This window comes from Malaclemys terrapin, chromosome 1, assembly GCF_027887155.1.
Source record: "Malaclemys terrapin pileata isolate rMalTer1 chromosome 1, rMalTer1.hap1, whole genome shotgun sequence".
NCBI classification, from domain to species: domain Eukaryota; kingdom Metazoa; phylum Chordata; order Testudines; family Emydidae; genus Malaclemys; species Malaclemys terrapin.
Window position 1 is genome coordinate 20,037,504 of NC_071505.1, and position 24,662 is coordinate 20,062,165.

Consider the following 24,662-nt stretch of genomic DNA (forward strand, 5'->3'; position numbering starts at 1 on the left):
TTACTTTTATCTGAATACAAATGCATTCACTGATTGCTGATACGTGTCTTTCCTTTGATCTAGTTCAATCCACATCAAAATTTGTATTCTTGTTAATGTCTGTTTCCTGTGATTCTGAAACTAGAAATTGCTCATTTATTATTTACATGTTCTCTTTTTCGTTTCTGTCTATTCCCATTTTCTCTCATGCTGCTTCCTCTACTTTCCCATCTCTTTTTATTACACTGTCTCCTCACTGGGTCCATGCAGACAAGTCATGGTTGTCCAGAATGCAAGGTAGAGTGACTTATCTTTCAATTTTATTCTTTGAAGCATGTGTGCATCAAGCTGTGATTATCTTATGCATGTACCTTTAGATTTTCCTTGAGTTCTGTTGACCTATAAATCCAGGAACCAAGACTGGCTTTGCTGTTCACTGTCTAATGAAGCTGATTTCCAGGAGGGAAAGAAATTGGGGGGGAAAATTGTTGTGGTTCCTGATGCAGTAACGTTTTAGGATCGAACTCCGTAGTCCTTAATTATGTAAAACTTCCAATGACGTGAATGGGAATTTTGTTCAATCAAGTACTGCGTAAATTGGTCCTTACTCTTGATGCTTGTGATTAACCGTGAACTTGTCACATAATTTTCAGCAGAGGTTACTGCTGAGAAACAATCAGAGATGCTGGCATTATTTGGAAGTGACCTGTCAATTCAGAGGAAAATGGCGTATTTGTCCAAAAAAACCCTTGTTTTGACTAAAAATTTCGACCAGCTCCAACCCAGAGTAACACCAGATACAATTCAGCCCTCTAGCCTCACATTTACTTAAAGAGGAAAATTTAAGCAGGCCAATAGATGGCTTTTTAATGAATAAATTCTGCTCTGCCTAAAATCACTGTTATTTCATAATGAATATAATTATATAATTCATGTATTCAGATGTTAATTTTTACATGTAAGAGTTGTATAATACTTTCTTTATTCTATAAGTAATGTATTGTGTTACTGCATATAGCAGCAGGGTATAAAAGGGGAAATCCAGAGAAATGATAAAGAAAAGGAAGAGACTCTGTTTGTGCTCTTTCCACATATGGCATGTCCTATGAGTCTGAAGTATAAGCTCTGTTGGGAGTAGACTAGTTTTAATGAAGGTGTTGTATCAAAACATCACCATCTGTTAATCACAGGCAAAGGGAAAAGTGGGAATCTAGTGGGACAGATCCAACGTATTTGCAAGGTCTTTCTTTTTAAAATTGTACTGTCCTTCAAGTGGCATTCTGCTTTGTGTGGCTTTTCTAGATTTAGTCAGTGCTTTTTTTTTTTTTTTAATCTATTTCTGTGCAACAGACTCAGTCCCTTTTGCAATAGCACTTCAGGCCAGATTCTGCTCTCACAGATATAAAATTGGAGTAACTCAGGGTCAGCCTTAGGGAAAACGATTCCCTGGATGAACTTATATTTTGGCGCCCCTGGCACAGGCACCCACCCATGACCCCCGGCCCTCACCGGCTCCCCTTATTACCCCTGCCCCCCCCACACGGGGTCTCCAGGCTCCCCACCCTCATTGCACCCAGGCCCCACTGCCTCTCCCCCAGTGCTTAATTTATAGTGAGAGAGGTACCGGCGCTCAGCCCCAGTAAGCCTGGGCACAAATTAAGCACTGGTTGGGCAGCTCAGCAATTCCCTCTCTGTGCAGCCTGGACTGGATGGCCGGAGAGCAGCAGCTGGTGGCCAGGTGCCCAGCTCTGAAGGCAGAGCCGCTGCCATGGGTGCTTGGCCAACAGCCACTGCTCTCTGGCTGTCCAGGCCGGGCTGCACAGAGAGGGAACTTATGAGCCTGGAGCCTTCCCCAGCTATACACGTCCTGACCACTGAGCCCACGGGAAGGGGAGACCAGGGGCTGGCCCACTGGCTCTGCATGGGCAAGCCCTGTTGCCTGTGCCTCCCCACCAGGCTGGCAGCTCCAGGTGGCATCACCTGCCCCCCGGCTGGCTTTCCAGTGGCTCCAGCCCCAGGTTTGCCCACCCACCCCATCCCGCTCCACAGTCCAGGCCCACCAGCTTGCAGCACTCAGATGGTGCTCCCCTCACCCCCAACCATTGGCCTGGGCAGTCACCCATGTTGTCCACCCCTAAGGCTCACACTGGAGTAACTGCATGGACTTCACGGGAATTACTCCTGATTTACAGTGGTATCAAGGAGTGAGGGGCAGGGAGTTCAATCCCCTACCCACTTTCAAAAACCAAGAAATCCTTCCCCTAAAACCAGTAGATTCCCTGAGTACTAGAGTCATCCAGACCAAGTTCCAGTGCCTCTGAACTGTCTTCAAACTCCTATGTTCCCCACTGTCCCTGCCACCCCCTTCCCTCCCAACACCAGATAGGAGGGAAATGGATTCCATAAGAACATAAGAATGGCCCTACTGGGTCAGACCAAAGGTCCATCTAGTGCAGTATCCTGTCTTCCAACAGTGGGCCAGTGCCAGATGCCCCAGAGGGAATGAACAGAACAGGTAATCACCACGTGATCCATCCCCTGTCGCTCATTCCCAGCTTCTGGCAAACAGAGGCTAGTGAAAGGGGAGTCTGGGCAAGTTAATTTTGACAAGTTGGCATTAGGTGACCAGCAAAAGATACTCAGCTGAGGAGTAGTGTGAGGACAGAGAGACGTTCACCCCAGTCCTGCCCCTTCTCAGCTTACCCCATCTCCAGATGTGCAGATACAGCTTCAGAAAGGCCAAGGGAGGGGCTTGGGAGCAAGGGAATGGGGGAACATGCCACTGAGTTTGTCTGGTTTTCTGAACAGGCATAAATATTTAAGTGGATCATGAAATAGGATCAGTCATCATAGCCTTTCTGCTTCCCAGAGAGGCTTACGGTTTGGTGGTGGTTGTGGTGGTGGTTGTTTTTGCCTTCTTTGTAAAGAATGCAGAGTAATAAGACTGTAGGGTGAATTACTTTTTAACATGCACTCATTCCCCCTGAAATCCCATCCATATCTTTCTTACTGATACATGAAAAAAATAAAAAGAGAAAGAGCTCCTTTTTTAACAGATATCATTACACTCTGAGGTTGTCAGACCCAATCGCATTATGGTCACATTCTGCTTTCCTCTCTTAAGTGGAAGTGGAAAGATACTCTGCTTTACAAAACAGAATGCCCTACACATTTTTTAGTAAATCAAAGGACAGCAGAACATCATGTTTTGAAAGAAAATTAATGGGGCTGTGTGGAATGGGCTAGGTGTGGGATGCAGAAGAGCTGCAAGTCACCGTCTTTATAAAGTGTCCCTCAGAACTGAGTGTATGAGGAAAAGAGGCAGGAGAGGGATTTCATATCACTGTCACTGTGATCACAAATGCCTCGTTATTATGGAGTAGACCTCAGATATGCTGTATGTTCCTCAATGACTGTATATAATATGGTGTGTGAGAGAGGAGAATGTGGGCCTTTGGGCCTTTCTGAAAAATACGTATATAGAAAAACAGATATGAGAAAACAGAGTAGAGCCTGTCAGAAAATGGTAAGTATTTTCTGTGGAAAATTTTAGAAGGAACTTTTCCAAAAGTTTTTGCACAATTGATTTCAGTGGGGCCACTTGTATAGTATAATGTACTGTTTGACATGAGTAAGAGTATCAGACTATGACCACTGTGTCCAAAGCTGTAATTATGCAAGTACTCAAAAAGGGGCAATCTGTACTGGTTTTTTCTCCATTAGAACCATATCAGAGGGGGGAAATCGTATTTGCCAAAAGAACAGAGACAAATCAACTGGGAAATATTACTTTTACACTTTCAGAGTGGTCTTACAAACAAAGAAGAATAATCAAAATAAACCAATCTTCAAGTCTTTGATTGTTCCTTTACATTAGGGCCATGTTTAAATATAGATAAAAGAACAGTTAACTCTCATTGTATCAAAAAGGTTCTGCACTTTAAATCTATTTGGGTTCTCAGAATCTTAGAAGTTCTTGGTATTTTCTTAGGTAACCCTATGACATCTTTTCCATTAAAATTTTATATTAAATTAAAATTGGTATACAAGTGGATCTAGCATCAGGGCTTGTAGTGCCCAAGGAATCCATAATGTATGAAAGGGAGTGCATTACTTGCTCTGCATCCAGGAAATGCAGAGTATAATTGAGTATATTTCAGCTCCTTTTTAATGCAGCTAATTCAGCCAAACCTCTTATACTTGCCTATTGATAAAAACAAGCTTGATGCACTTTTATGCTTGGTCTCACTACAGTTAGAGGCGAAGCCAGAGAACAGGATCAATATGAAATTAGTGTTTCTATCATTAACAGTATATCAGTGTACCATGGCTTTCATTTAATGTTCCTATAAGATGAGACTCCTGTGATTAAAGAATACAAAATAAAAATAAAATGTATTAAGCCTACCTAAATGTGCTAACAGAAAGATGTTCTTTGGGAAAGAAACACATTATCATTTACAGTGGTAATTAAAGCCCTGCTCTAAAGAGGCAGGAGGTATTTATAACTACAGTTTAAAAAAAAAAAAAAAGCTTGTGTTTCCTGATGCTGGAGGTTGAACAGTTTTCTTGTAGGCAGGCTGAGCTTTCAGAAGGCTCAGAAGGTCAGGTTTTTAAAGACAGCATCATGAAAGCATGGTACAGCAACTTGGGCAATGCTGTTAAAGAAGGTAGGCTCTCATTGTATTCTTATAGCCCTGAGTTGTGGCGGTTTTTTCTATTTCCATGAAATATATTCTGCACATGAATGGAAGGAAACAAAAGAGGACTAATGTAATGTTCCCTTCCTTTGTTCAAATTCAGTGCTGAGTACAAGCGGAGGACTAAATACGTGCAGAAAAGCTTGAATCCCGAGTGGAATCAGACGGTCATTTATAAAAATATCTCCATGGAGCAGGTGCGTGACTATTAGCACTATCCACTGTGATTTTCTGTTCTGTCTATTATTTGTATGGCCAGTGACTGTCATTGTGGAATCAGGGGTGATGTTGGAGGGAGTTCATCCCCCTGAGAAATCCTGCTACCAAATTGAAGGGAGGTTTGAATGATTTCTTTGCCTTTGATAGAGTTCACACCTTCTACAGATACTGTTTGAACATCCCTGCCAGAGATTTAGTTGTCCCTTCAACTCATAAAAATACTTCCCAATAGTATTTTTTTTTAACTTTGGAATTCACCATATTGCACCTACTACCAGCTATTTAAAAAGGGGTTTGGAGGCAAATACCCTTGATCCCTCTATTAGTTCTATACACACATACACACCATTTAAAATCACACCAGCTCAACACTACTGTGCTGCAGAAACAATATACTTAGCGTATTTTCCAGGGATAAAGTATAAGTAAGTTCAGCAAGCACAAGCTGTTTACCAAGTGGTGTTGTCTTTGTCTCACTGTCTGGAGTGGCTCATGACCCTGAGTGCCAACCTCACAGCAGACTGTCAAGAAGCAGGGGAAAAACTCCAACCTGGTTGTATGTTCTATAATTAGATTTCACCAATCTACTAACAAGTGTGATCTCCTAAAGCACTATACCACTCTTACCATGGAGTCACAGAGAGTCCAATTGCCACCCGAGCAAGCTGGACTTTATAATAGATGGTTGCTTTACACCAAAAATCACAACAATAATCAGGTTAGTCCCCGTCCCAAAGGACCAGTCACTTACCTCCGGCCAGTTGTACTCAGATCTCAAACCAAAGACAGTGCTTGTAGCTAATCCCATAAAAAACCAGCCAAAGGTTTAGGAACTAGGAAAAAGAAATGAGAGTTCTTTACAAAAGTAAAGCAGGTAAACATACACACACAAATGAGTTACAGTCAGCTTTCAAATGCTAATAGAAACTTCTGTAGTAAGCAGACTCTGTATATCCTTTAGGGCTAACCCAGGCAAAACATGCTTAGAAAGTCTCACCCCTGAGTTCAAGCAGCAAAAGAATCATAAGTTCTCCTTAACAGGCATTTTTATTCCCTTTCCCCAGCATCCCAGTGATAAAATGAGGGGTTGGACACGTAATCTCTTCAGGGCTGTGGGGGAACCAATCAACAAAGTCCTTGTTTCACAATGGCCCATTTGGATTCAAAAGTCTTTACTTATGGGCAGGAGATAGCGCCTTCCGTAGGAATCCAGCTTTTTGCATTAGGTTAAGTCTTTTTTATTGTTTGGTGAGCTACATAGTTTCAAAACAAACATTTTACAGTTATAGAACAAACACTTCAGTACTACCTTATAGCATGGTTTTAAGTGAGATTATGCATGGAGCAATTTACAGGCATTTCATAAAGTCTAAACACTATACACATAGGTATAAATCCAGTACCTATCTTAACAATACTACACAGGTAAGACTGACTGGTTTACCCTTATGCATTTATCAGGCTTAAGGGCTTTGGCATTAGTTGGCATCTGGTCTGGTGGCATCACAGTCTTCTTTTGAGACAGCCTAGTTAGTTGATGACCATCAGAGTATCTTCCTTCCTGACTGCATGGCGTCTAGCAGGTCTAAGATGCACCTGCTCAGTCTCAGGATTGTAACTTGAGACTCAGGCTTTAGGGGTGCTTCCAGGCCTGTGAGGCTGCCTCCAAGATCCCAGCACTTTCATCAATGTCACAGCTGCAGGCATGGCAACTCTGAAAGTGATGTTGAATTAACTAGAGGGGGTGAGTCAAGACATAGGGCATGTCTAAGATGTAGAAACGAGAAGTCTTGCTCCCTACAGTCGTCCAGATTCGCTTGTACTAGGGGTTCTATCATTTTCCATATTCAAATAAAATACATATGGAATGTTGCTGTTTTCAAACATAATAGTGAGGGGCTTAAGGATGGGCTTAGTCAGCTGAGAGGAACATGTTAGGGTTTTTATTTTGCAAGGGTAGACAGGCTTCAGTCACAGCTGTGGGAGGGGAGTAGCTCATGTTCTCAAAAGCTTTCTTCTGCTTACTATTGTTAGTTTTCTAAATTTAATCTTGAGTTCCGAAATCAGTTGTAGCAGCCTTTAGCATGCCAGTGCTCTGAGTGTGAGAAAGAGATGTTTTGTCCTTTTTAAAAAATTCTGACAAAACGAGAATCTCCCTCCTGGTTTAAATCCAAGAATTATGGAATAATGGACCTAGACAGATTATTTGTTTCCAGCACCTGGATCTAGTTGCACTTCCCTAATGTTCCTATATTTCTTAGCATTTAGTTCTTAACACTTTCAGATTTAATTTTTCACAGCCATCCAATCTCTCAGTACTTTATAAATGCTTCAGCATGCCAAGCTTGCTACATCAGAATGTCCAGATTTTTTCAGCTGCCTTGATGTGGTCCTTCATTCTGACACACAGCCCTTAAAATTAGCCTCCCAATTTCAAACTTAATTATTCATACTTCTCTTTCAGTGATGATAGTGTGGATTAGTGGATTAGTTTTTGAATGAAGCAAAACTGAGAAGGCTGGAGAAGGGACTAACATGGCTCACAGGATTAAAAATGGGTAGGGCTCCATGTCTGTCATGGAGGTCACAGAAGTCACAGATTCCGTGATTTTCCACAACCTCCGTGACTTCTGCAGGTGCCAGTGTGGCTGACCTCAGTGCTGCCCGAGCAGCTGGCTCCAGGGACAGCTGCTCAGGTGGCCCTGGGGACAGCCACACCAGCCACTGCTCAGGCAGCCCCTGGCAGCAGTCCCAGGGCAACCAGCGCAGCCACAGTCTGTGGCCTGAGGCAGCAGTCTCCCTGGGTGGCCGGCCGGAGCAATTGCCGTCTCCAGCCCCAGGCAGCAGTCCCTGGGTGACCGGCTGGAGCAGCTCCAGTCTGCGGCCCCCTGCAGCAGGTGCCGCTGGTCCCGGGTGCCTCCGGCCCCAGGCGCCACCCACTTCCCCAGCAATGACCCCCCCAAACATCCGTCCCCACACTCCCCCACAAGTTTTAGTCACAGATATTTTTAGTATAAGTCAAGGATTGGCAACTTTTGGCACATGGCCCATCAGGGAAATCCGCTGGCGGGCCGGGACAGTTTGTTTACCTGCAGCATCCGCAGATTTGGCCGATCGCAGCTCCAGTTGGCCACAGTTCACCATTCCAGGCCAATGGGAGCTGTGGGAAGCAGTGGCCAGCACATCCCTCAGCCCACGTCGCTTCCCGCAGCCCCCATTGGCCTGGAATGGCAAATCGCGTCCAGTGGGAGCCGCGATCGGCCGAACCTGCAGATGCTGAAGGAAAACAAACCGGCCCGGCCCGCCAGCGGATTTCCCTGACGAACCGCGGTGCCAAAGGTTGCCGATCCCTGGTATAAGTCATGGACAGATCAAGGCTGTGAATTTTTGGGACCTGTCTATGACTTTTACTAAAAATACCCCTGACCAAATGGTAGTATTAATAATGGGGTATGGAGTCTTTTACTGCTAAAGTCATGGACTCAAATCCCGTTGTTATGGCTTCCAGGGTTTGTGTAAATGCTGTGTTTTGGTGTCACATCTTGAGGGTTTGCACACATAGCATTTCAAACTAATCCAAAAGTTCAAAGTGAAATTCAGCCAAATCCAATGCCTGTTTTCACCATGAAGGTATGCTTGCAACACAGCCCCTAAACCTCCCAGGTTCACTAAAGAGGTTTGTAAATCTTAGCAAACTTTCCAAATAATCCAGGCTGATTTTCAAGTTTAAAATGGGTTGGTTTCAGGTTCTGCTGTGAACATATCACAGGTCTAGTTAGCAGTGACTGAACAGCAAAAATTTATTTGGTGATCTTAAATGAGCTGATGATCTCAGCCAGAGCCTAGTAGGCAGTTGTCTGTATCTCGGCCACTCGCACCACAGGCCCTAATTGGCAAAGTAACAGTCAAAAGTTTGCCATTCAGGATGTTAGCTAGGGCCTGTGCTAAGAGTGGCTGAAATACAGACACCTGCCCACTGAGCTAAGATAAAAGAATTTAAAATGTGACCAAAAAGGATTTAAAATGTTTTGAACCTTTGCTTCTACTGTCACTACTAATCCTAGTCTGTTCTGTTCCATGGAGGTTCTGGGCAAAATTTTCAGACTGAATAGTTTATTCAAGGAAAAATGCAGTTTGATTCAAACTTTTAGCAAATTTGACAAATAGTTTCGGCCATTCACAAAATGGTTGAAGGAACAAATGGTGTTAGTGCTGTTATCCTTCCCATTTACAACTGTTTGCCCAGTGATTCAGGCACTCACCTGGAATATGAGTGACCCAGGTTTAAATCCTCAGTCTAGAACAGACCTGAAATGGACTTTTTTGATTCAACAAAAATACCAAAAAATTCAGATTCTGTTTGATCCAAACTGCATTTTGTTTTTTTATTTTTCAGAAATACCACCCAACCAAAAAATCAGTTATTCACCCAGCTCTATTTTAATACAACACTCATCACCTTGGTATCTGAGTGCCTTCCAGTAATACATTAAGAGAAGTACATTATGTGACTAACATCTGTCACATGTTGTTTGTTCTTTCATCGACTCTGCCAGGGGAGAAATGTGTGCCATAGAGTGTCTTTATTTGGTAGGGACTTTTCTTTTCACACCTCTCCTGGCATATATCTGTTGGCTAGAGAGAATAAGATGGTTGTGTAGGTGGATGATTCTTCTCTTAGGAAAATTCGGTGCCATTCCATGAATTAGCAAGAGTTCCACAGAGCAGCAAGGTTAAATAGCTTGCCAAGATAGCAAATAGAACCATACTCTCTCCCAGCACTGGATCTTTCCTGATTTTTGTGATTCCAGTTGTTCCTAGAGTATATGATGGCTGCAAATGCACATATAAATACACATATACTATAGCTTGGAGAATTGTCCCCATGCCACGCTGTTCATAGTGTCTGGACGCATAGCCAGCATGGACTGAAATTTCACAACAATTTGATAATGACAATAAATAGGAGTTTAGGAGAATAGCTATGCTGGTTGCAAAACAGATGTTCTGATCAGCAGACGACTCAAGCTATATCAGCCTCTGAATAAGCCATATACTGTCAGCAATTGTTTCCTTGCTAGTGTTGGTTCAGAAGCTTGGTAAGGATTATTCGTTCAGAGAAGCATTTTCCTCTCCTTCATCAGTTTGGAGAGTTGGTCTGAAATCCATAAGATGAAATTAATTAAAGACAAGATCAAAGTACTGCACTTAGGAAGGAAAAATCAAATGCACAACTTACAAAATGGGGAATAATTGGCGAGGTTACTGCTGAAAAGTTTCAGAGGGTCATACTGGATCACAAATTGAATTGAGTCAATAAAGTGATGCAATTGCAAACAAGGCTAATATCATTCTGGGGTGTATTAACAGGAAGTAATTGTCCTGATCTATCCAGCACTGATGGGGCCTCAGCTGGAGTAATGTGTCCAGTTCTGGGCACCACACATTAGGAAAGATAAATTGGAGAGAGTCCAGAGGAGAGCAACAAAAATGATAAAAGTTTAGAAACCTGAACTCTGACGCAAGATTAAAAAAAAACTGGGCAGATTTAGTCTTGAGAAAAAAAGACTGAGGGGGGGAGCTGATAACAGTCTTCAAATATTTTGAGGGCTGTTATAAAAAGGACAGTAATCAATTGTTCTTCATATCCACTGAAGGTAGGACAAAAAGTCATGGGCTTAATCTGTGGCAAAGGAGACTTAGATATTAGGAAAAGCTTTCTAACTATAAGGGTAGTTAGATTCTGGAATAGGCTTTCTTGGGAGATAGTTGAATTCCTATCACTGGAGGGTTTTAAGAACAGGTTGTACAAACACCTGTGATGGATGGTCTACGTTTACTTGGTCCTTCCTCAGCACAGGGCATTGGACTTGATGACCTCTCAAGGCCGTTTGATTCTACGATCAAAGGCATGCTCGCCTGCTGACAGCAAATAAGTATTATTAAATGTTTGCTAATACAGACCTTTTAACATCACTGTCTAGACATTGGCTAGTTATACAATTTTTCATTTTCATTTTCTCTTTCATAACATAGCAGAAACGAAACTGAAAATAATTATGAGAAAGACTTTTGAATGAAACAGATTTTTTCAAGACTGTGATGATTAATTTTGCAATGTTGCAAGTTCCAGTTAGACAGTTAAATGGAAAAAATAAGTAAAACTGAGTATTTATTTTTTATTTTTGGAAGGGGAGAATGGTGGAGATATTTTCAATTTAGGGAGGGGTTCTAGACATATATTACAAACACTGCTATGTATTTTCAGTGCAAGCCACCTTTCTTTGGATAGGTGGAAGATGGAGTGATGAGAGCAGAGGATTTGGCATGAAAAGTTCTGAGTTTTATTCCTATCTTTGCCACTGACACATTACATGGCATTGGACAAATCAAAAAAACAATGGCTGCCACAGTTTTCTGATCAGTATAAAGTGGGTAGCAATATTTTCTTACATTACGGGCATATTGTGAGGCTCAGTTCTTTAATGTTTGTAAAGCACTTACACTTCCTTGAATGAAATTAATATATAATAGATTTATTTAGAAAGGATATAGTTTTCAAAGACATGTAAGTGACTTAGGAACCTAAGATAATTTTCAAAAGTGACATAGGCACTTTTGAGCCTCAGTCTCATTGAAAGCCACTTAGGTTCCTGAATGCCTTAGTCACTTTTGAAAATGAAGGTTCCTAAATCATTTAGGCTCTTTTGAAAATTTTATCCACATTCCCTTCCTGCCCCTGTGTACCAAGTCCTTTATAACAATGTAAAAGGCAATGCATTTAAAAACCTCATAAAATATTAATATAAAACTAAATAACTCCAAATAATTATAAAATTATTATTCAGTATTAATTATTCTGCACCAGGCATCCTGGCATAAATTAATACTATGCTCTTCCAAAACTGATTTGAAGAAATGTAATAAGAGAAGGCTCTACATCTGGGGTAGGACTCAGGGACTGCATAAAAATGTTCTGCTTGCTCCATTCAGTGAGTTGTGTGAATTTTCCCAGGGGAGAATATAGAAAATATTTCCAGTGGTATGTTCCATAGCTACACATACACAAATATCACAGTCATCAGCAATATCGCACAGGCAGTGATCTCCGGACCTTCAAACAGAGATCTCTGCCATGTGAACTATTAATATAGTAGTTAGCTGTTAGTTGTGTCTGAGCCAGTTACTAGAGGAGACATTAATCACATACGTAGGGGGGCGGGTCTGACATTCTAGGCAGTATATGGGGAAATGGCAGACATTAGCTGTTTATGCAGAGACTGTTGTTTCTAAGGACAGTAAGAATGAAATCCTGTTCACACTTAAGTCAATGGTAAAACTGCCATTAGTAGCTTGAGTGGGCTCAGGATTTCATCCAAATTGTCACATGATCTGTCATAATGCTCACTTCTATCTAGCAACTTCCCACACAAGAAACACCCACTAATTGATTCAGGCTCAGCAATGCCTTTGTCTCACCATGACTGGCACCTAGCAAAAGTTGCTTCCTGATCAAACCGTGTTCATGCCATCTAGCTGTCCCTTCGCCTGGGAACACTTGTTCTTTTCCTGAGGAGTGCACTCCCCACCTACACAAACACACCAACTCAGGTTTAGAAAAACTATTTGCAATCACATCATCCGTTAACTTCCTGAGGGGACCTTGAATCACTGGCTTCAGCAGCTAGAATTGGATTACGTAAAACAGCACCTCACTTTGCTCAGATAGTATCACACACAAGGGCTACTTGTAAAATCTCTAACCACAAAATGCTCTTGACTCTTTAATTGTGGTACATACGTCTTCAGACAAATACTTCCCCTCAACTCATATCTGAAACTTATCTCATGCACCCTGCTTAGCAGAGTTCCTCCGATGGTTTTCCATTATCCTGGTATGTTATAAAAGCTTTATTAAGTTAAGAGGATTAAAATAGACTCTACAAAGAAATGTGGAGTACTATACATTTCCAGCTTTGTTTTATTATCTTGCTAATAGAAAAATGCGGTTCCAGCATAGGACCAGTTGCTTGAAATCCTGGTCTGCGCTGGATAAGCTAGCTCCATCTGAAGGATGGGGGGTGATTCTTGTTCAGTGGCACAAACATAAATTATGCAGGTTAAATACACAATGAAACCTTTTTGTTCAGATTTAGACTTAAGAGAAACGATAAGAGATGGAGGAAGAGAGACTAATGTGCTGCCAACATTTTAATAAAGGGCTCCCTCAAAAACATTTTGCCTCACTCAGCAGTGCTCTCCATGTCAAATACTCGTCCCACACAATAAAATATGTATCAGTTCCACACAAAAATTCAATCAAATCCATACTTTCTCCCCTCCTAGATCCATCTATCCTTCCTTGTGTCCCAGTACAGCACATTCCTAACCTGTAATGAAGAGGCACTCTTTAGAACATCTCTCTAAATGTTTAAATATCTTTGCCTATATTTTGTAAAGGGCATTCACAAATGATGTGCTAAGCTTTCCGTGCTATCTTGCCACTTTATACAGTCTCTTGTTCAAACTTCTGTTTAATTTTTCACAGGATATTTCCAATAAAAATGTGTTCTATATTGCCCGAGTGGATAGGATATAAAAAAAGAGAGATAACAGAATTTCACTTAGTTAAAAACACTTTTTAAATCTTTGCTTTCAAATCATATTTTTATTGTTGCCCTATTTAGCAAGTGCATTATGTATTCCCCCCCAAAATATTTTAAAATCTCCTTTTGCGGGGGGGGGGGGGGGGAATTAGGATAAGTTGATTTTAACATAATTTTCGAAGAAACTGGCACTGCTTAATTGTTCATTTTACTAAGACTAAGTGAGACCAGAAGATATTTTGTAACAACAACAATAATAAATCCACTGTTTAATGTGAAGGTCTTCTACATCATTAAGAATATCTGCATCCAACTGAGCAGCACTGGGGAATTTTGACGAGGTGGATGCTGCCTCGTTTGAGAAGATACTGTGTAACATGTACATGAAGTGGTATGGCTTGTGCTGCTGATTCAGACTTCCATCCTATTATTACTCCTTTGGCCCAAGGTTATCCAGTATTTGAGACCTTGCTGGGTTGCTTCTGTTAGAAGAAGAAATTAATAATATGTGTCAGATATTTCTTTGGTGCAATCCTGTTTGTTGACAAAGTATGTTCACAAAGTCCTGTTTCCTTGAACATAGTAGAAACAAACAGGAGTCAGTTTCTTGCTCCCAATTTTCATGCTTGACTTTCCTGTGCTCCAAGGAGCCCTGTCCCCCTCAAGGCCACCCTCAGGACTGTTTCTCTCACTGTCTGCAGCTTCCGCCCTCTAACACACACAGCTGCTGCAATCAGCCAATCAATCCCCTTGCCCGTGTGTTTCCAACCAGTCCTGGGAAACTTCTCAGACCACGCAGATTAAACAGGCCATGTGGCCTATTGCCTTGGGAAGTAGTTTCTATTGTCTCCAGCTATCTCACTTCATGAATGAAACTTATTTGTTCTAGCCATTTAGCCTGAAAGAAGGGTGGTTAGCACAACCATTAGCTTTAAAGGGCTCTGTGACAGTCTGTCAAAGACCTGTTTGCTAGCAGCCATTAATATCTTCTTACATAATAACAGTGGAATTGGTTCTGCATGGGTGGACCTACCCAATTGACTTCACTGAGGCCAGGTTTACACTACCACTTACTTTGGTATAACTTATGTCGTTCAGGGGTCTGAATAAACCACCCACCTGAGCAACATAAGTTACACCGACCTAAGTGCTGATGTGAACAGCGCTATGTCAGCAGGGGAGCTTCTCCTGTCGACATGGCTGCCGCCCCTTGAGGACATGGATTTATTATGGCGACAAGAGAGCTCTTTCCCATCAGCATAGAGCATCTTCACCAGACGTAGCGCTTCATCGATGTAGCGCTTCTAGTGTAGACTAGCCCTGAGGTCCTGGCTTCACAGATCAGCTTGTAGGAGGGAGGCATTGTAAAGTAATATTTAAAATCCACATTCCAACTCACCTCAGCTGCAGGCAAGTCAATTCACCCAACCTGAGGAACAGAAGAGCTGGAGGAGTAGAGATCTGTAGTCACTATCAACATTTAAAAAGTCGCAGTATGGGCCTTGTGGTGGACACACTGTCGGGCTTTCAAAAACAACTTCTGAGAGTCCCAGCAGCGCTTTCTAAAAGCCCATCCGTCTTGACAGCAAACTCCAGCTTTGCCCAAAATTAATTTTCTGAGATCAAGGTTGATGTGGGGATAAAAATATTGCCTGGCTGTCACATTGCAAAAGAATGCTGGCAAGTAATAACAAATAGAAGCTATTGTATGGATGCAACATGAGGTTTATGATGGCAATTGGGATTAATCATCTTTTGATTTAAACTGTAGCTGAAGAAGAAAACACTGGAAGTGACTGTCTGGGATTATGATAGATTCTCCTCCAATGACTTTCTGGGTGAAGTGAGTATCTAATTTCCTCTCTTCCAGCAACCTCCCTTCCCGCCTCTTGGGAGACACCTGATTAAATGCACATTGATAATCAGAGATTGTTTGTTTGGTGGGTGTGGGACTCACAGAAACATTTTTCTTTAGGCTTAGCTTCTGGGCCATAACTATACTACTGCCCAACTTCATAATAAATGTGTGAGATTCACTTCTTTCACCTAAAAAGGGCGCTGAAATTTTCCGTCTTTTGGTATATCATAGTAGGGCTAATTTTGTGCACTTACGTTTATGGTGAATAGTTGCACTAATTTAGCTCAATGTTTCAAAAGTAACTTGATGAGAGATCTCAACTCTGACAAATAGAGTCTGTTTTTATCTCAGCATGGGATGTGAGGACTGAGGAGTTTTCTATAGTGTGGGGAGAAGTGTGGCAGTGCCAATGAATCAAGGACTAATTTCTGCCTGAAGGCCATGATTTCGCAAGGCACTTAAGCACATTGAATTGCAACGAAGTCAGTAGCATTGCACAGGTGTAACTGAAAGCACAATCTTGTATAGTTTATTCATAATGTTTCAATAACTAATACTGCACCAGGTCAGCCATGATGAAAAGCTTGGAGACAACCTGCTTTCCCTTTTTGTTTTAAAGCATATGTATTATGGAATTACCAGCAATAACCATATCAAATCAGTAATTAAAATTATTACCATAGAAGATAACAATTAGAAACAATTACCCAGAAAAATCAATTACTAAAATTACCATTCGGATAAAGTGATACGAATGTGAAAAAAATTGCTTACCCTGCATTTAAGGTGTATTATACAGCATATGCAATTAAATGTTATTCAGTTTAGCACCAGATATGCTTTATTGTGACCGTAGTACCAGGCAAGCTATGTCACCGCTTAAAAAATCTCTAGAACAAATGTATGGATGAGTTTAAAAAATGATTACTTACATCCTACCTGCCACATCACACTGTTGCTGTCTTCAGCATATTTATCATACCCCAAAATGAATGACTTTAGAGAGTATCTACAGATTATTATTTATGACCTTAAGATTAAATTGGTGTTCTAATGACTGCTTCTCTGGTATGATTAAAACTTTTGACTTGAAATATGAGCAGCATCTGCAAGTATTTAATTTAATTTATAACGTCATTTCTATTTAAATTTGAATGCGGTTCCTAGTGGGGAAAGTGAGAGAGCGAGAGATAGCGCAAACAGCTATATTTCAGGCCCATTATTTGGGGGCTGTCAAGGGTTAAATCAGAAGGAAGCCTAACAAGTGACAGTGGATGTGGGGTGCATTCAAAAATATAACTTGTCAACAGGGCCGGCTCCAGGGTTTTGGCCGCCCCAAGCAGCCAAACAAACAAACAAACAAAAAGCCGCGATCGCGATCTGCGGCGGCAATTCGGCGGGAGCTCCTTCGCTCCAAGCAGGAGTGAGGAACCATCCGCCGAATTGCCGCCGAACAGCTGGACATGCCGCCCCTCTCTGAAGTGGCCGCCCCAAGCACCTGCTTGGTAAGCTGGTGCCTGGAGCTGGCCCTGCTTGTCAATGACTGATGGCCCTAAGGGCACCACTGATGAAGCAACTAAAAGGCCCCCAAAGAGACCAAGACAGAGCTTGGGTCATGCCCTGGCATATGAGAGCTAAGGACAAATGTTTTTTCTGCCCTCCTAGTGAGAGACAAACTTGAGGAGACTTCCCAGGTAGAGCTAATAAAAATAAATAAATTATAAATAAATAATAATACTGAGGAGTCTTTCACCAATTCATTGGCCTGCTGAATCAGTCTGTATTTTTTTCTCTAATCAGATGACAAAGGCTTAGTTCCTAAAGTATTTGAACCCTTTCCTTCTGCCAGCACTAGAGAAGATTCCCTTACTATTACATGTATGAGTTTATTGGGAGCCTGCAAGAGTTACAACCTGCAGGGGCTTCTGTTTGAGTTACCTACAGCTTCTGGCTGTTATCCAGCTGGCTTGCTGCTAAGTGTTTGGTCTACAGGACAGTCACACAGTGACCTCATCCTGGGGTCAGATACCAAGAGCTGTTCCACACATAATATTGGTCTGTACGTAGATCAGTCTAATTCTAACAATTTTGTGCTTTGATGTTCCCACCACTTCCGAAGGAGAACTAGCCAAGAACTCACCATCAGAACTATTTCCTACCATTATTCAGCCTAATTTCCATGACACTACTCTTTGCTAAATTCCTTTTTAACTACCCTAAACTATTCATCTCTACTTACTGCTCCATCTGTGAGTGGTCTCTTTGGGTTTGTCTCAGGTTGACCAGCCTCTTTGGTGAGTCTGTGGTACCCTGCTAATGGGACAGTGATCAATGACAGTTCCCCAAGCTGTGTTCTCCATGCTCCACATTCAGTGTTCCTTGGATAGAGTTCCTCTAGTCTTTTCTTAACCTTTGGTAGCTTCAGGCAGTTGGCCTGATGTATACTTGTTTGCTTTCTAGGCTGGGAATTGTTCTCCTTTAGTCTCTGCAATAATTAGAGGCCTCCTGGAGCACTGGGGAAGTTCTAGAAAACTGGAAGAAAGCTAATGTGCCAATTTTTAAAAAGGGTAAACAGGATGACCGCAGGTCATTATAGGCCTGTCAGCCTGACACTGATCCTGGGAAAGTTCGTGAAGCAGCTTATAAGAGACTCAATTAATAGAGAATTAAAAGAGGGTAGTGTGATTAATGCCAATCAACATGTGTTTTATTGAAACTAGATCTGTCAAACTAACTTGGTAACTTTTTTTTTTGTTTGGTGACATTACTAGTTTGGTTGATAAAGGTAATAGTGTTCAGGTAATATACTTAGACTTCTATAAGGCCTTTGACTTGATACCACACAACATTTTGATTAAAAAACTAGAATGATATAAAATTAACATGGCACACATTAAATAAATTTAAAACTGGCTAATTGATAGGTCTCAAAGTGTAACTGTAAATGGGGGATCATAATTGAGCAGGCGTGTTTCCAGTGGGATCCTGCAGGGATCCGTTCTTGGCCCTATCTATTTAATATTTTTATCAGTGACATGAAAGAAAACATAAAATTCTATAAGTACCAACAAATATTCTCCATCACTGACAATTTTTAAATCAAGCTTGAATGTTTTTCAAATGTAATGCTCTAGGAATTATTTTGGGGGTGTTCTATGCCTGTGCTACACAGAAAGTCAGACTTGATGATCATAATGGTCCCAACTGGCCTTGGAATCTCTGAATCCTGAAGTAGCTGCTCCTTTAAGATGGCTGACTACAATATGGCCCAAAGACTTCTAGACTAAAATATGGCCCAAAATTTTACCCGCACAACCTCTTTTCTGTTCCCAAATATTTAAGGTGGTTTTTTGTTTGTTTGTTTTTTTATGGTGGAGCATTCAGCAGTTCTTTAATGCCTTAAAGAGAGGGTCTAGAGGATTGTTCATCCCCCTGGGCAACTCTTGCTTTGCAGCTCATAGATCGCTGGAAGTTGTCTCCAACTTATTCTGTGCTCCCTGCTCCCCTTCATGAACTCAATCTCTCTCCAAAGAGCTCTGCTTCCTAAGGACAGAAGATTTTTGTAATCAACTGCCTAGTCTACCTCCTTTGCACTGGCTGAGTCCTAACGAGAACCTCACCTTTCTGGGCAGATCTTTCTAAAGGATTCCAAGACTCCTGCCAGCAGTGCTAATTGCCAAGAGTAGTGGATCTCAGCAGAGTAAATTCAGAGGAGCATAGGCTACATCATTTAAAGGTCTGCACAGTTGTTCCTCTCATGGCAATGCACTCAAGGCATCTTCTTCCCCTCCCCAATGCAGCTCTGATTCCTAAAAGGCATTATTGAGTACTGTTTTTTTAAGCAATGGAAAATAATTGTTCCCTTAATACTTAAAGTTATAGCTATCTCTTTCCTTTGTGGGGTAAAAAATAATAGCTATTAACATTTGAATATAATCATCAAGCACATATAAATACTTAAAGAACCTTTCAGAATCATTCTTACATTATACAAGATCTCTTTAGTAACAAATATTCATTAACATCTCTTCTTCCCCTTATAAGTTTTACATTGGTATAATTCTATTAATTTTTGTGTGTGATACTTTTGACTCACACCAGCATCAGTGAGATAAGATTCAGTCCTCTGTGTCTCATGTTATATCTTAATCAGATATATCATATGTCATTGTGCAGATATTGATTGAGCTATCCAGCACCTCTCAGATTGACAACACCCCAAGGTGGTATCCTCTGAAGGAGCAGACTGAAAGTATTGACCATGGGAAATCTCATTCTGGGCAGAGCAGCCAGCAATCACCAAAGCCATCTGTCATCAAGAGCAGAAGTCATGGAATCTTCCCTGACCCATCCAAGGGTAAGAGCTATGGATAAATTTCCCTAACACGTCCTCAGAAATCTATGATGTAACAGAACCTTTTGTGATTTTCAGGGTCCCATGGAAAAACAGAGTGACTTGCATATATTTTCTACATATGTACTTTTATTAAAGGCTAAATTCAGCCTCACAGTGATTTCAGTGGAGTTACGACTGCTTACACCAAAGCTGAATTTGGCCTTTTCAGTACCATGCAGTTTACTAAGTAATTGTGTCTTTCAAACAGTATATTATAAAGTGAGATCCTATGTGTTCTGCACAGGTATTAGAGATCTCATGGTACTTTTCATCTGCCTATGTCTTTGGCCAAAATTCAACACATATACCACTTTGGATTAGGCTTTCTTTTTTATTTCATTTAGTATTTTATGGCACTGTGTTTTGAGCATGTATGCTAATATTTAAACTGTTGACCTCTGACATTGTCACACTGACATCTTTTTAAAGAATCATAATGAGTGTAAGTTCATTTCACCTTCATTACGGGCCTGAGTAGAATGTGGCTTACACTGGTGTCAATCAGGAGTAACTCCATTGGAATCAGTGGCGGTAGAGGAGTTCAGTGGAGTTACACTAACGTGAGTGAGTGAAGAATCAGCCTCAGTGTCTCCAAAACCGACAGTCAACGTGTATCATTCTTCAGAATATTTTTTTTTTCCAAACTAAATATAGCAGTTTCCCAATATCTCAGCTGGCAAACATTGTATATACGCAGCACATGTAGTACCAGAGCAATGTCCATGTGATAAAGCGGTACAGATGGAGGCCAGATGACAGAAGCAAAATAACAGGATAGTGTTCTGGTAATAACACACAATCTGTCCTATTTCTTTTTGGTGTAAAGTTGCTATGATGACAATTCTGTAAAGCACTGTCTATTTGCAAGGACAATAAATCTTGTCTAAATCAGAGAGGGCTGTGGATATAATTATATAAGGGCTAGATTGTGACTTGAACTACACACCATTACAGGGGGATCCTAAATTTGCTCAGCCTAGCTTGGACTTGAGTCTGGACACTCAGGGGTAAATGGTGCTGCTTGCCTGCTTCCTTCTTGCAGCACAGGTGGGTAAGGAGGAACAGGAAATGTGCTAAGCCTTGGCTCCACCCACCAGTTCACCAGCGAGCAAAGCTGGGTCATCATGGGAGGTGTCAGAATTTGCTGCTGGTATAGGCCAGCAGCAAACTGTACCTTGGACCACAGAGCAACAGGAAAGCAGGGAGGGAATTGTGACTCATTCTGCCAGACACAGTGCCTGCTGGGGCTACTGGTGGAGTGAGGCATTTCAGGACTTTGCCTGGAAACGCAATTTTCTGTGAGAGAGATTATTTATTTAATAGAAATAACACTCATGTTTATCCTTTTCCCCATCAGACATGCAGATGCCCACCATTGAGAAATCTCACAGCAGTCCAGGGAGCTCTAAATCTTCTTCCGAAGGACATCTGCGCTCTCATGGACCATCCCGCAGCCAAAGCAAAACCAGCGTCACTCAAACCCACCTTGAAGACGCTGGGGCAGCCATCGCTGCTGCTGAAGCAGCTGTCCAACAGCTTCGCCTTCAACCAAGTAAAAGACGCAAATAAATTCCTCAGCATGGCAGCTTAATGTTCATCTGTTGCCTTTTTCCCCTGCTGTCCTTCCCGGTTTGCTTTTTGTTTGTTTCTGTTCTTGGCACATTGTGCTCCCTCTGTTCAATGTCTTTCTTTGTGTGTGTGTGTGTGTGTGTTAACACATATAAGTACAATATCTCCTCCTATTTAGAAGTCTTTTTTTTTATTATTTATATAGACTGCAGTAAAACTGGCTGTTTCTCCATCACTCCCACCATTCGTGGCCCATGACATTCCAGAACTGTGCATGACTCATGGAATCTTCCACTGTGTGTTATTGTTTTGGTGTTGCTAAATATCTCAACCACAGAAATAATCAAACCCCAGCTAGGTGGCTGCCAGCTTTCAAAGAATCACATCCAACATGCATTGAGAGCACATTAACAGCATGATATTAACATCAGAAAACAAGCAGGACATCTACACTGGAGGATAATGGTTGGGAGGATTTCAGGTTGAAAAAACAGTCGTTACTTAACAGCATGACTCAATTTCCTATATTTGAAGCATGGTTGCTTATAAGTCTCTAACATTCCACTCTTTTGAAAGACTTATTAAAGGCAACCTACTCTGTACAACGTTTCAGATAAATTCGTATTAGTGAACAGTAGGCTGACAATAAATACACCAGACTATTAACAAGGAACTCAGGTATTGAATAGTATTAATAATCTTATCATTCCACTCTCCTTGGGCTTTTCTAAGCCAATTGCTGTAGTAGTGGATTCAATTTCATTAGATGCTTTATACCACAGATTGATTTAGGGCTAGAATAGGATTTGTCTGGCAGCTGGAAATAGATTCACAAATGACAAACCTTCCATTCAGAATTCCAGCAGTACAGAGTACAATTCAGACCTGTATCTTATTACTGGTTGAGGATTTAGTTTCTGCAAATTAAAACCTTCCAACTGTGGATACACTGTGTTTGTCTTCAGGGTTTGTTGGTGTGCCATAAACTCATTGTGGTATAAAACACAAAGAGGGGGGAAACTGTTTTCCTTGTCCCACCGTCATTAATAAAGAAACAGCCAGTTTTCATACCCTTTAATGCTGTGCATGTGGTGTCTCTTTGGTGTTTGAAAACCCTACTTATTTAAGTGCAGAACAAAACACTTCTGTTTGCATGAATAACATTTAAGCTGGTTCCATCTGAGGATACATACTCTGGGTTTCCATTTCACCTACACTGCCACAGCAGCACATAAAAGCGGTCAGTCTAATCATGCCAGGAAGCCGCACAGACACAGCATAGCAGGAGTCCTCCCAATTCAAAGAACTCAGTCTGACAATCTGCCTCCACCAGCCAATGACAACAAAGACCAAAGTCAACTAGCTCTCAGAAAAGTGATGTCTGATGGACCAGTCAAGCCCGAAGGAGGTGAGCAGAAAGACATGGCCAAGAAACCAACCAAAGCCAGAATCCTTCTTGCCATGTCTACTGATTCATTGCAGAGTTTAATTATTTATTTACCCTCTGTAAAGAGCTGTAAATGTCAACGTGAATCAAGACCTTTACTTGATCTTACCATAATTGTGTAAGTCCTTAACGAAACAATGTGCTAAATAATATGATAGAACAGTGATTTGTGCACTTCCATTCTGCTGGGGGACCTGCTCTTATGTTGAAAAATGGATTAACTGTGTTCACATTGCCTAATAAAATGCATGCCTTTAACCAGGTCTGCTTAAGCATGCCTTAACAGTTCCTATGTTATAACAAAATACTAATTGCACACTTCTGCTGCTGGAATTCCAGATAGGAAATAGAGCCATTCTCTTCCCTCCACCCCATGTTGTTGTAACTGCCGATGTATTACTTTCAATGCAGATTTCAGTGTGGTAGCTGTGTTAGTCTGTATCAACAAAAACAATGAGGAGTCCTTGTGGCACCTTAGAGACTAACAAATTTATTTGGGCATAAGCTTTCGTGGGCTAGAACACACTTCATCAGGTGCATGAAGTGAAAAATACAGGAACAGGTATAAATACATGAAAGGATAGGGGTTGCTTTACCAAATGTGAGGTCAGTCTAACGAGATAAATCAATTAAGAGCAAGATACCAAGGGAGGAAAAATAACTTTTGAAGTGGTAAGAGAGTGGCCCATTACAGACAGTTGACAAGAAGGTGTGAGTAACAGTAGGGAGAAATTAATATTGGGGAAATTAAGTTTAGGTTTTGTAATGATCCAAAGAGTGGCCAGAGAGATTGAAGTGTTCTCAAAACACCAACCCAGGAACCAAACCCTGCTACAAATCCCGGTGCCAACTCTGTGCACATATCTATTCAAGGGACACCATCATAGGACCTAACCACATCAGCCTCACCATCCGGGGCTCATTCACCTGGACATCTACCAATGTGATATATGCCATCATGTGCCAGCAATGCCCCTCTGCCATGTACATTGGCCAAACCGGACAGTCTCTACGCAAAAGAATAAACGGACACAAATCTGACATGAGGAATCATAACATTCAAAAACCAGTAGGACAACACTTCAATCTCTCTGGTCACTCAATAACAGACCTAAAAATGGCAATTCTTCAACAACAAAACTTCAAAAACAGACTCCAATGTGAAGCTGCGGAACTGGAATTAATTTGCAAACTGGATACCATCAGATTAGGCGTGAATAAAGACTAGGAGTGGTTGGGTCATCTGATGAAGTGCGTTCTAGCCCACGAATGCTTATGCCCAAATAAATGTGTTAGTCTCCAAGGTGCCACAAGGACTCCTCGTTGTTTTTTCAATGCAGAGTTTTGCAAATACCAGTGAAAAGGAAAGGAATAAAGGAATAGTATCCTAGCAATATCTAAAATAGAAATATGTTCCTCTCTGTTGTGGCCAATTGTGCTATCAAACCTAAATGTTAGGTATGCTATCATCCACCTACCTATCATTGCCTTCATCTGATGTAAATCAGCTAGGTTCATTGTCTTTTGGAGCACTTCACTGATTTAATCTGCTGTGGAATTGGCCCAGATTATTCTGCTTCAGTCCTAAACCACGTGGTGTCTGAACTAAAGTAGATAGGTAGGACAGCTTTATTATTTTAATCCCCGGGAAGAAGATAAAAAGAAAAACTTTTATTTTGTTTCTAGTCCCCCATTTATTACCCTTCTGTTTTTATCTCAAATTTTCCATGTCTCCCTAGAATGGAAGGAGACTATTGAACAATTATTGTTACTAATACTAATAGCGAGCAAAACGCAAAACATATGAAGGTTCTTCCAACAAACGGAATGTTTATACGGGGCATAAGAACATATTTAGTAGCACTATGCAGTGAATGGAGATTCCATT

General features: G+C 41.3%; 1 protein-coding gene across 1 annotated transcript in view; it reads left to right on the top strand.

Moving 5' to 3' along the window:
• PCLO (piccolo presynaptic cytomatrix protein) overlaps positions 1–24,662 on the top strand; it is a 534,443-nt gene that overhangs the window by 438,856 nt on the left and 70,925 nt on the right. The window contains exons 16-20 of the mRNA XM_054016176.1: positions 250–276; positions 4,783–4,876; positions 15,276–15,347; positions 19,539–19,719; positions 21,116–21,310. Of these exons, the coding sequence (XP_053872151.1) occupies positions 250–276; positions 4,783–4,876; positions 15,276–15,347; positions 19,539–19,719; positions 21,116–21,310 (569 nt within the window). The remainder of the gene's footprint in view (positions 1–249; positions 277–4,782; positions 4,877–15,275; positions 15,348–19,538; positions 19,720–21,115; positions 21,311–24,662) is intronic.